The following is a 12,343-nucleotide window of genomic DNA, read 5'->3' on the forward strand; positions in this document are numbered from 1 at the left end:
GAATCCCAACAAAGACAGAAAGCTGTCCCCAGAGCAGCCCCAGGGGAAGGACCTACCAGAAGAGGTGGTGCTTCTCTCTGGCCTCTAGAAACCCATTTAAGAGACTTTAGAGACTAGAACTACCCCCTGGAGATGATGTGCTAGTGAATGTTAATAGTCGGGTCTTGGAGGGAAAAAGTAAATCTCAGATCGCCATTCTGTAAATACCCCCTGAAGGCCTTCAGCTCAGAGAGATGGGAGTGCACGCTGAGCTGGGAAGAGCCTTGCACGCAGATAGAGGCTGGCCCCAGCACACCACTGCCTCCCAGGATCCTTCTGTGCACAGCTGCCCTCCAAACCCTCGCCTGGCTCTGGTTCCTCACCGGCTGATTGCCTCCTTCTCATCCTGCTCTTGCTCCTCCTTCACTATGACCTTCAGCTGCTGCTGCCACCGCCATTTCAGGGATTCCTGGGACATGCGCTGCCGTGTGGGCTCAATCGCCATCCAGGGCAACTTCTCTTCCTTCTCCAGCTCCTCTGCCTCCAGCTCCTTCTTGCCTGTCTCCTTCACCTCTTCTAGCTCCTCTTGTTCCTCTTCTTCCTCCTCCAACTCCTCCTCCTCCTCTTTGCTCTTCTCCTCCTCTTCTTCCATTTCTTTCTTCCCCAGACTCAGTTCGTCCTCCTCCTGCTCCTTGCCTTTGTCTTCCTCCCAGCTGCTGGAGGATGGAGACAGGACTGGCGCTAAGTGTAGGCTGTTGTTCTGGGCTATGAACTTGGCTGACTGCTCACTCCAGAACTGGCAGAAGTAAGGTATCTTCTCCACCAGGTTTTGGTCCACGGCCTCATGGAAGATCTTGTCTTCTAGCAGACCCCTGCATGGCAGGGAGGAAGAGAAGGTCCTTGCTGAGAGGCCTTGCAGCCCCCTGTGGGTCTCTGACTTCCGTGTTCCCCAAGGGGCAGTGCCTGCCTACTATGTCTACAAATGGGTGCTAAGCGGGGAAGGAGACCTCTTAGTTGCCCCCTCTATCCCTTCTTTGGAGGAAGGCACCTCTGGGCCCTGTGGGTTCTTAGAGGCAGAGCCAGGAGGTCAGAGTCACACAGACAAGGGACAGGAGTCCTGGGTAAACAGTGAACTGGCTTGGACCTTATCTACCAGCCATGGACAGGACAAAACTTAGGATCCAGCCCTGAGGATTCCTCTAGCCAGCTCCATTAGAGCTGCCCTATCCTGGGGCCACCAGTGGAAGGACCTTGTAAGGAAGTTCTAGTTTTCAAGAAAGGAAGGGACTTCAGGGCCCATGGGGGGAACCCAGAGTTGGCTGAATGAGTGCAGAGAGATGAGGGGGGTGATGAGGGTCCGGGGGTGGGGGTTGTCACCTGATGATGGCGGTGAGACAGTCAACCAGGAGTTGCTTCTCCTGCTTGGAGACAGGGGCCCACTTGTCAGGGGATTCTTCCTCAGAAGCCACCAACTCCTTCCTGGGGCATTTTCTCTTTGTCAGCTCCCTGGAACAGGCCGTGACATTCTGAGTGGTCTGGGCAAGCCACCATGCTGGGGGTGGGGTCATGAGGAATGGTGGTGGTGATGCAGTCATGAGAACATAGATGAACTTGGGGCAGGCCCTGGCTTTGGCCCAAATATAGTGCTACTGCATTTGGGGAACCAAGCCCAAACCTGAGTCGGCACAGGATCTGAAGAGACTCCAAGTTGGCAAGGGAAAGAAGGTGGTGGGGCAGGAAGCCTAGTGAGGTTCCCCAGGGGGCAGAGACCCCTCCCTCCCTGAGAGTTCACCGGTGTAAGAAGTGGCGGGGAAAGTCGGAGAAGAAGTTGGCCAGGAAGTAGTCGGTGGCGTGTGCACGGGCAGTGAGGCCCAAGCACAGTATGCCTGGCGAGGGCAGCTGGGGACACAGCCAGGATGGCTCCTCCTTTGAGATCTTAAGGTTCCAGCTGGCAGGCCGGTTGAGAGGCTGCTGATTCTTGATGGGGGGCAGCGTCTTTGAAAAGGGGGAGATGTGGATGACAGGGGTTTGGGGACTCCATTCCCATCACCGATGGGTCCCTAGCTCCCAACCAGGCCTTTAGGGCCCAATAGGGGTGTGACCCCTTCCTTCCAGGAAGCTGGGCCAGCAGTTGGAGGTATCTCTGGAAGCAAACAAGGATCTTTCAATTTATCCCAAGGAGATAGGGTTAGGACCTCACCTTGTACTTCCTCACAGGTTCACAGGCTGTACAATATGCCCTTCTCTGTGGAAGCAAAGAGACCTGTGCTTAGGATATAAGACGCCTAGAGGGACTCCCCTCTTCCTACCCTTCCTGCTGACCCACGGAGGGCCTAAAGCCAATGCCAGGATCTGCCGCCCTCTTGATCCCACCCAACTCCCAGTCACACCCTTTTCCAGGACCTTCCCTAAGGAAAGTCTGTCTGCAGACAAAGAAAACCAGATAACCCAACTGAAGGAAAGAGAAAGAACATGCCACCAAACATGTGCAGGCTGTCCCAAGGGAGCGTGTCCTTGTGCCTTGGAGCTTTGTGGTTTGGTGTGGTAAGAAAATACCCTCCCTCATTAAGATGTAATTCAGAAATCCCTTCTCCCATACCCTCAAGACATGATTTGCGTTCACAGTTGGGCCACAGTTTCAGAGGGGAGCAGTGCTTCCCTGGGGGTTCAGTGTGGTGAGGACAGAGGTGATCAAGGTGCACAAATATTAGCACAGGGGGGCTGTGAAACCAGAGGAAGAACTAAGATGGATGTTTAGTCTCATGCTTATTATCAGTCTCTTCCTATAAATACTAATAGCCATGTTTAGCACATGCTTACCTGGTGCCCGGCACTGTTGGAGGCACTTTTCTTGTATGACCTCATTTAATCCTTACAACAATGCTGCAAAGCAGGTACTATTTTTCTTGCATCCAAAAATATTTTTTAAACTTTTATTTTTAACCTTCTTCATATGGCAATTTTCAAATGTACAGGAAAGTGGAGAGAATGTACAAAGAGTCCTCCATTATCCACCACCCAGCTTCAAAAATCAGTAGCTCATGGCCAATCTTGTCTCATCTGGGCCCCACCTCTGGGCTATCTTGAAGCCAATCCCAGATGTCATATTATCCCCATTTTACAGTTGAGAGAACTAAGATAATTAAATAGCTTGACCAAGATGCCAGAGCTAGAAATCATCAAAGCCAAGCATCAAAACTCAGCAAATTGTCTCCAGAGTCTGCACCTGAACCCACTATACCACACTGTCTTCCAGCAGAGGGTGAGCTCTGTCTTGTTTCCCCTGGGTCCCAGAATTTAGCAGGCACCCATTAAATACTGGGGCTACATGAGACAGGGAATGGTCAGCCAGGTTTTTGTACCCAGAAGAGAGTCTCCTGGGGAGATGCTATGTTTCGTCTAATGAAAGAAAGCTAATCTAGGGCAGGCTGGCCAGTTTTGCATGTAAGACTACCTCAGATCACTACCTCTGACCCCTCTGGTAAGGCAGTCAAAAGATCTGTGGTGTTCAAAGCCCACTCTGGCCTCCTCACCTTTACTTTCTTATCTGTGATGGTGAATTCTACTTTCTGCCGCACCTCCTCACTCTTCCACTCTTGTAGCTCCTTATGGTACTGATTCAGGAGCTCCTGCTGGTGCACCTGTAGCCCAGGATGAGGACAGTGAAGGCCAAGGTCTGGAGGGTCTATGTGCTTTGGGCCCCCCTCATCCAGGGGCTGGCCCCTGCCTCTCTCTGGAAGTCTGGGGATCTCATAGCTCACCCCACACCCGAGGACTGGGAGCTCTGCCATCCCAGCTTCTCTCTGGTGCTGGTCCTACCTTGCACACTAGGTCCATGCTGTAGAAGCTGGCATGCACTGAGGTCTGCAGGGTCACCACAAATGGGATTGTCTCTTCAGGAGCCACCTTCCCTCTCATGGGACTCACAGACACCTGTTTGGGGAAGGGAGGTCTCTGGAGATTTTCAGGGATGGGATGGGGTGGGTAGGATGAGGTGGGGTGGAGCAGGTTGGACAGAGTGAGATGGTGGGACAGGATAAGATGGGATGGGATGGTGTGGGATGGAATAGGATGGGATGGGATGGATGGGATGGTGGGGTGGCCTGGGGTGGGATGGTGAGGGGAAGTTGGGTGGGATGGGGTAAGATGAAACAAGATGGGATAGGATGAGGTAGAATAGGGCGGGTCTGGAGCCCTGCTAGAGGCTCTGATTCTGTGGAAACAGGGGACTCTCACCTCCCCAAAGTCTAGAGGCTTCAGCTGCCACTCAAAGACAATGGTCTCATTCTTAGAGATGTTGTTGAGGAACAGAAGGCGGCGGCACTTGCTCTGCACAGGAATGTTTCCCAGAGAGATATGAGACCGGGACAGGAAGACATTCTGTTGGTGGAGACAACACAACAGCCACCTTGGGAGGTGAAGGAATAATAGCCATAGCAACCACTACCAGTTAGTGAGTGCTTTCAACAGGCCAGGTACCATGGTAGGCAGTTCACATGCATCTGATCTTCACCATGGTCCTGTGATATAGGTATTATTATTGTACCCATTTTACTGATGTCCTGCTAAGGTTTAGAGAACATAAATAATTTTTCCAAAGATCTCTTACAGGCACAGCTGGGAGAAACCCAGTCTCACTCTAAAGCCTATGATTTTGACCATTAAAATAGGCTTGGAAGGGCTGAAAAAAGGATGGCTGTAAATTAATTGGGGGATCAGCTGTTGGCTTCTTCACTGGGAACAAAACAGGGTGTCTGGAAAAACTGAGGCCACAGGGAAGGGGCACTTTCTCTCTGTCTAGAGCCTGAGTGCCTCCAGGGCTAGGACTTTGCCTGGCTCTTCTTTGTGTCCTCAGGGCCTTCATAGTGCTTCTCATGCAGTTAGAGTCCAAAAAGTGGAAGGGTGAACAGGAAGATGTATGGGTGGATAATGACTGGGTGGCTGCATGGAAGTATGGATGGTTACATGGTTGGGTAAATGGGCATGTGGGTCAATGGAAGGAGATGAGTGGACGGGTGGATGAATGAATGGGTCAGACCTCCCAACAGTGAGATGTGTTTGAACTAAAGATGGGTGTTACTGACCCTAGATGTCTTATAGCAAAATCCATCTGGGTCGAGAGGAGGAACTGTTCTGTATGAAGATAACATCTCACAGCCCTAAAATGGGAGAGCTTCCTTCAACCCCTTCCAGAATCCCCATCCCCATGTCCAGAGAAGAGGGCAGGATGCAGGGCCCTGCAGCAGGTGGAGTGGCTTGAGCAGGAACTCCTGTGGGCACTAGGTGGCAGGGTAAGCCTCTCTTTGAACCAGTGCTGCCTCCTAAATCTGGAGGAGGGCTGGTTCCAGGCTTCACCTCTGCAACCCTCCCTCTCACCTCCATCGCATTTCCTTCCTAGCTTCCCTATCCCTCCACTGGCCACCCCAGGGCCCTCAGGCTCCTCCTAGGCCTCAGACCTTCCTACCTCCCTTCCCCCTACCTGTCCAGGAACCATCAGCCTAGAATGTATGGAGTCGTTGTCCCAAGAGGAGATGTTGTGGAAGGGGGCTGTGTCCCCCATGACATGGGGGTCATAGCCCACTCCCTGGAAGCGGATGATGGCTGAGTTCCATCCTAGGATATGTATGGGCACATCCACCTGGGAAGTTAGGAGCGTGGGGAAGGGACTGGTCAGAGCAAGGCTTGCTGAGGAGGCCAACTCCAACATCCACCCTCAATTAGCCCAGGCTGCTGCTCACTGTGTAGGTCTTGGCCTCAATTGGTGAGAAGATCCACAAGACCTGAGCCGTTGAGCCTGGCTGGATCTCCCCTTGGGGGTTGAGGCAGCTGAAGACAGGGTGATCAAAATTCTTTTCCTGAACCTGTGACAGGATGTTGGTCTGGATCTCATATGTCACAGGCACTGAGCCACCGTTATACAGCTCATAAATCTGTAAGGGGAGGGGCAGGAAGAGTGACGTCTCCACACATCAGCTCAGGGCTGCAATGCAGACAGCCTGGGATTCTGTGTCCGCTATAGGAGGGCAGGTTGATCTCCATGATGTCACCCTTACAGCCCCAGAACCCCCTAACTACCTTGGGTTTCCCTTGTGGCTTGATCACCCAAGAAGTATGTAACTGTATTTTCAGACTGTGACACTTTAGGATACTCTGTAATCCTTTTTTCCCTTCTAAATTTACCTTTGTCAAGGCATAAGGGGACACTAATGCTTGTGTCTCTAGTGTTAAAATTTATAGAATTGGCCACGCATGCACCCTTCACTCTTTAGCATTTTCTAGGCTCTCTTTCTAACCACCTAACACTTTCCATGTCCAACATTAGAGGCAGTCCAGCTTAAAGGCAGATAAGGGAGTGTAAGGAAGGTATAAGGTTCCTCAAGGCTAACTCCAAACTGTGGGAATCACAGAATGTCCTGGAAGAAACCAGACATCTTCTGGTCCAACCCTTCATTTTAAGAAAATGGAAGCCAGAGAGAATAAACAGTTCATTTGGATCTAGGTCTTGCCCCCTCATCTTTATCAGCACCTGCTCCTGAATATGCTGATTTTATTTTTCTTGCTTGGGTCACCCTCTGAGCTCCAGACCTGGTATCCAACCTCTTCCAGACAAGCCCCCTCCCCCCCATTGTCTCATAAGCATCTACAATTTGGTAAAAAACCAAAGTCTTCACTACAAAGCCTATTTCTATATGCAGTGTATCTCCTTTCAGTAAATGCTCAAACTAGGAATTCAATACATCCCAATCCCTCCCTTTCTCCTACTTTCCAAGTCTGGCCCCAGCAAGTCCCAAAGATTCTGCCTCCATAATGTAAATTAAATCTGTTCGTTTCTATCTCCGCTGCCCTGTTGCAGGTCCAGACCACCATCTGTCACCACCTCATGAATGACAGAGGAAGTTTGGCCATGGTTGTGGAGATTGGCTGAAGGCACAATTGGGTCTCCTGGCTCCAGATCTGGGGGCATTCTCCATCATCGATGTTGAAGGCCATGGGGGAGTGGCCTAGTCTCTCTGGAAAGCTCTCCAGGGGGCACAAGAGTCTTTGCCTCCCAGGAAGCCAGTAGAGTAGAGGGTGGTATAGGAAATCAAACAGAGCTTGGGGCTCGGGATGCCCCCCCTTTAGGTCCAGAAGGCCCATTCCTCTGACTCTAGGATGGATGACCAGAGGCCTCTGCTCAGAAATACAAGGACTTCTAAAAGGTTAGAAATTTCTCAGCTGTGGCATGTTTGAGAAAACACTATGTCCTGCTCTGGGAGATTTCCAATGTACATTTTCAGAGCAAAGGAACTCAATTCCTTCCAATTAATGCAGAAAATTCTATAGCTTTGCAAGGATTCACATTTGTTTTTCACACTCTAGAAAGAGGTCCTTCAAGGAGAGGGAGCCAAGATGGCGGAACAGGAGGGAAGTTTTTTGTGTGTCTCGCGTCCATGAAATACAGTCAGACCAACACTAAACCATCCTGCACACCTAGAAAACTGATTTGAGGATTAACAGAAAGAGGTCCTTCTTGGGAGCAGTGATTTTCAAACTGAGGCTGAGACCTATTAGTGAGCAGGTCAGGAAACTAATTTAGCAGGTCATGTCCAGTGTGTAAGAAATGGAATGCAATAAAATAAAAACGGAAGACATCAGAACACTTTGCATGTAGTAGGGTACATATGGATTTGTGATACTATGTTTCAGTTGGTATATGATGTATGTACTTACTGGGTTATTATCCAAAACACCTTAATGTGATTCATGGTCAAAGAAGTTTGAAAAATCCTCTGCTAGAGGAGAGAACCCTCTGCTTTTGCAGGGGAATGAGGTCTGGCAAAGGGCTTAGCACTAGGCACCAGGAAGCAGAAACGTCTCGATTTGGCTCTCTCCCAATTGCCCAATCTCAGGGTTCAAACTTGTAGCCCCACCTGGTAGAGTAAGGACTTCCGGAAGGTAGGGTCTTTGTCACCTCTATACATGCTGATGTATAGAGATCAATGCTTAGGCTTCTTGGTAACCAGGACAATGTAGACTACTGACCTGCCTTGGGGGCAGTGTGTCGTCGATGGGGACAGGGATGAACTGGTGGCTAGTGGAGGTGAAGTGCACGTACTTTTGCTCCAGCTTCACTGTCACACCTATGAAATTTAGCTGGAAATAGAAAGCCCATGAGTAGCATCCTTCCCTGGGAGGAAGTGAAGCATCCAACAGAGAAATCTAGACCCTAGCTCCCCAGGGGGGAGCACGGTTCCCTGCTACTCTCTCCGGTGTCCAGGGTAAGAGGAGCTCTAGGGTCTCACCAGGATCTCACGGCCATAGGACACCTTGAAGAGCACTGGGAGGTGATCAGTGCCGATGAACATGTGGCTGGAAGGGAGGAGACAAATCTGGGATGAGTTATTGAGCCCTGGTACAAGTGGAAGAGCAAAGTACCTGTGACTTTGAGGCAGCCAGCCCCTGGGAACATGTGGAAACCCCTGAGTTGTGATGGGGCAAGAGGAAAATCAAACCTCCCCACCAGGTGGGTGGGCAGGGTCCTCCCAGGGTAGCAGCCACTTAGGGTACCCTGGAATCACAGAGTGCAAGGCCAAGCTCTTCCGGGAACCAAGGGAAAGGGGGATCTCCAGGACAAGAAGTGTAAGGACTGGCATGGGAGGAGCACCTGTATTTGAACTCCACCATCTGCTCTTGCCCAGGACCTAGGCTCCCAGCCTTGGGGCTGATGGAGAATATGCAGTTGTCCTGTACACGCATTTGGTGCAGCTCAGTGCCGTCAAACTCTGCTTGCTCTGCCCACAGCTCCAGGTCAATCTGCTGGTCACTTGGGAAGAGGAACGCCCTGAGAGAGGGGTACAGAGCAGGACTGAAGCCTCTTAGAACAGAGAGGTGGGACCTCTGAGCTCCAGATGGGATGGATGGAGGTCTCCCCCACTCCCTCCCCCAATTTGGTAAGCCATCCCATGCACAGCTGAGCAAACGTGGCTACGGTTGATTCTCATTTCATAATAGCCCCCAAACTTGGGAACAGCAGCAGGTCCCTGATGACACAAAGTGTCAGGTCAGGGCTTCCATTGTGGGTCCAGGGGGAGTGCCTGTGTAGGTAACTTTGTGTAGGTAACTTTGAGTTAGTTAGCCACTAACCCTGGAGGGGTTGGTGTGACACAGCTCTTAGGAAGGGCCATTTGAAGCACCTAAAAATGCTGGCAGGACCAACCAGAGGCCCCTAAGAGGTAGGGTGTCCAGGATGGCATGGGCATAGGGGCAGAGAACCGATGGCCCAGCAGGGCTGGCTCTCTTGAATCTGGAGCAGTTCTGGGCATAGAATTGATGCCTCCCAAAATGCCTCACATTGTGGGAAAGTAGATATTACACTCTCACTAGCTGACAAAACAAGTGGCAAATGGGTCCCCAGGTTACAATCTGAAAAGACGGACCCCTTCACTCACAAAGGCACGGCACAGAACTGGGCTCAACCTGGGCCATGACAGGGAGGGCACGGACAGGGAGCAGTCAGATGGGGAAATGCTCAACAAAGAGTGGAGGAAATGCAAATCAAGGCTCCCTTGAATCAACCTGAAATATTTTCACATCAGAAACGTAATAAACAGTTCCACTCGGGGCATCTGGGTGGCTCAGTCGGTTAAGCATCCAACTCTTGGCCTCAGCTCAGGTCATGATCTCGTGGTTTGGTGAATTTGAGCTCACCCTTGGGCTCCAGGCTAAGGTTGTTCAGCACGAAGCCTTCTTGGGATTCTCTCTCTCCACCCCTCTCTCTCTGCCCCTTCCCTGCTCGTTCTGTCTCTCTCAAAATAAATGAATAAAACTAAAAAACCAAACACATACACACAAAAAACAAACAAACAAACAAAAAACCAGTTCCACTCAATGCCTTCCCTTCAAACATTGGGAAGGAAGGAACCGCTACCACTTTTGTTGTAGGGATTTTGACAGGGCCGACTAGAATTGTAGCAGCTCATGCCCTTTGACTCAGAAATTCCCTCCTGGGAAACTAACCTGTAGGAATAAATGCATGCTTGTGCACGCGTGTGCACGCATACACAGATGTTTATTACAACTTTCTTTGTTGTGGCAAAAAAAAAAGGCACTGGGAACAACTAATGTCATCCAGTGTGAGATTAGCTTAATAACTTAAGGGCCATTCATATTGGGGAGTATTATGCAATATATTAAACAGAATGAGTTAGAGTTGTATGCATCGATCTGTATTGAGCTGAACGGAATGTTACTGGCATCATGTTGAGTGAAAATGTTATTGGTGTAATGCTGAGCAGAAATCATTATGTATAGTATTGTGCCATTACTGTGAAAAAAAAGCAAGAGAAATATAATAACTCCTGGACTGTGTTTGTGTGTACGTTGTCCAAGCGCTGAGTGTGAAAGCCCACTCCACACCCCTCATCACCCCAGCACAGTGGATGTGGAATGGGACCTGGGGAGTTTCTCACTTTTCTTCCATCACCTTTGTGATTTTTGACAGGTGAATAAACTGCTTTTGTCATTTCATTAGTGAGGGGGATACTGATCAGATGCAAAACTGGAGATCTTGCTACTTTGGGGTTATCTCGATAGTTCTGACACTTCCGTTTCCCTCGCTGCCTGCACCCAGTCCCCATCCCAATAATCCCACCCCCCCTTCCCTGCCAGTCTTCTAGTGTGTGTTTCCCTTCCTGTTCCCCCACCTCAAGCTGCTAGTCCGTTTCTCTCCCTGCACCCTGCACCCCAGACCGGAGTGATAGGTCATGGATGTAGATCATGTCTTTGTCCCCATCCCCACTTACATCACCATCAATGCCCTCAGGAAGAAGTTCAAACTCTTAAAAAGATGCCAAGGTCCCGACGCCTTGGCCCTTGCCTGCCTCCCAAGCCACATCCCGGGCCCCTTCCTCCCTATGAATCCTCCAGCCACTCTGAGACCTTTTCTCTTAGCCACATACGTGCCAGGCCCTCTGTCTGGAAGGTTCTTTGCAGTCTCTCTGCCTCATCTCCCTAGGCTGCAGGTCTAGCTTAGTTATAGCTTTCTTTAGCACACATCACCCTGCATCAAAAAGTTGGCCTGCCCCAGACCCCTATGGCACCCAGAGGGCCAGGCTTGGAATTGTTGGCACCTGGATTCTGAGGGCCAGGTCTGGAGCCTGGACCTAGGAAGCCCCCCGTAAACATTTAGCCAGGACTTAATGAGTGCACGAGAGAACAGATGTTAACCAGCATATCTGGTGTCCCTAAAGCCTTCTGTCTCCCTGGCCAGGAGCAAAGGCACCAGAGGAGATGACCCGGAGGGAGAATGGCTGCTATGGGGCTTCTATTTCTTCTGATGCTCCCCCTCCCACTTGGGGTTCTCACCCTGTCCTGCCTGCTGCCACCTCTAGGCCAACTCCACACTCCCCATTTCTCACTGGTCCTGGCAAGAACAAAACCTTCAGTCTGTTCTTTATGAGCTCAGCAGAGACCAGCTAGAATTTTCAAAAATAGCCTTCTAAGAAACTGAAAGGAAACACAACAACACAAAAAGCCTAGGAGAGTCAAGCCTTCCAAGGAAAGTCCGCTGTGCTTGGAATCCTGGAAGAAGCACGGACTGCCTTCCTGGACCTCAAATGATCTCCTGACGGATGGGCCCAGCTCAGCGGGCACCTTGCCTGGATTTCCTCCCACCTCGGTTTCCAGCAACCTGGACTCTCTCCACAGAGAGTATGAGCTGGCTTGCTCCTGCACAAACACACTTGCATGCATAATCCCCACCAAAATACCCTGTGCCGTGCCAGGACAGACTAACGCCACTTTTCCTGTAGGGCCTGGCTTCTGGCCACTCGAAGAGCCCAGTGAATGGCAGATCTGGAGCTCAGGCGGGCCCCGGGCCTTCCCCACGAGGCCAGCAGTCCTGTCTGCCAAGCTTCCTCAAGTCACCAGGGCCAGGAACCCTCAGCCACTCATAGTCCTGGCCCTTCTCAGACAGGAGCCACCTAGGGAGCCATCTTCCCCAGCTGCTCCCACCGCAGGGAGGGGCAGCATGATCCAGAGAGTAAGGACGGCCAGTGCACCCCTGATGATGCAGGCCCCACCCCAACTTTGCCCCCACACACCCCAAGACTCTGCTCAGGCAGGAAGTTTCCCGAGATCACAGACCGCCCCCCCCCCCAACATATTTTCCCAGGCTGGGCCCCTGACTGTCTCTCCCAAGCCTGACCCAGATGGGTACACTTCTTTCTCACCTCCGCTTAGCCAAGAAAAGTTAGAAGTCATCAAAAGGAAGTTTACTAGGAAATCAAGACGCGTGGCAGAGACAGGGGGGAAGAACAAGAAACAGCCTTGGCATGGAAACAGGATGTTTACTGGATCCAAGTTCGGGCCCCCAGTGGGAAGAAAG

At 51.0% G+C, this 12,343-nt stretch overlaps 1 protein-coding gene across 4 annotated transcripts in view; it reads right to left on the reverse strand.

Moving 5' to 3' along the window:
* CFAP65 (cilia and flagella associated protein 65) overlaps positions 1–12,343 on the reverse strand; it is a 35,388-nt gene that overhangs the window by 747 nt on the left and 22,298 nt on the right. For all 4 annotated transcript variants that reach the window (XM_043577852.1, XM_043577851.1, XM_043577850.1 and 1 more), the window contains 12 exons: positions 8,624–8,800; positions 8,262–8,328; positions 8,002–8,112; positions 5,718–5,909; positions 5,459–5,617; positions 4,216–4,359; positions 3,799–3,912; positions 3,513–3,620; positions 2,180–2,224; positions 1,772–1,974; positions 1,357–1,485; positions 363–851 (listed from right to left, as the gene is read on the reverse strand). In XM_043577852.1, coding sequence (XP_043433787.1) covers positions 363–851; positions 1,357–1,485; positions 1,772–1,974; positions 2,180–2,224; positions 3,513–3,620; positions 3,799–3,912; positions 4,216–4,359; positions 5,459–5,617; positions 5,718–5,909; positions 8,002–8,112; positions 8,262–8,328; positions 8,624–8,800 — 1,938 coding nt within the window. The remainder of the gene's footprint in view (positions 1–362; positions 852–1,356; positions 1,486–1,771; positions 1,975–2,179; positions 2,225–3,512; positions 3,621–3,798; positions 3,913–4,215; positions 4,360–5,458; positions 5,618–5,717; positions 5,910–8,001; positions 8,113–8,261; positions 8,329–8,623; positions 8,801–12,343) is intronic.

Source organism: Prionailurus bengalensis, chromosome C1, assembly GCF_016509475.1.
Source record: "Prionailurus bengalensis isolate Pbe53 chromosome C1, Fcat_Pben_1.1_paternal_pri, whole genome shotgun sequence".
Classification (NCBI taxonomy): domain Eukaryota; kingdom Metazoa; phylum Chordata; class Mammalia; order Carnivora; family Felidae; genus Prionailurus; species Prionailurus bengalensis.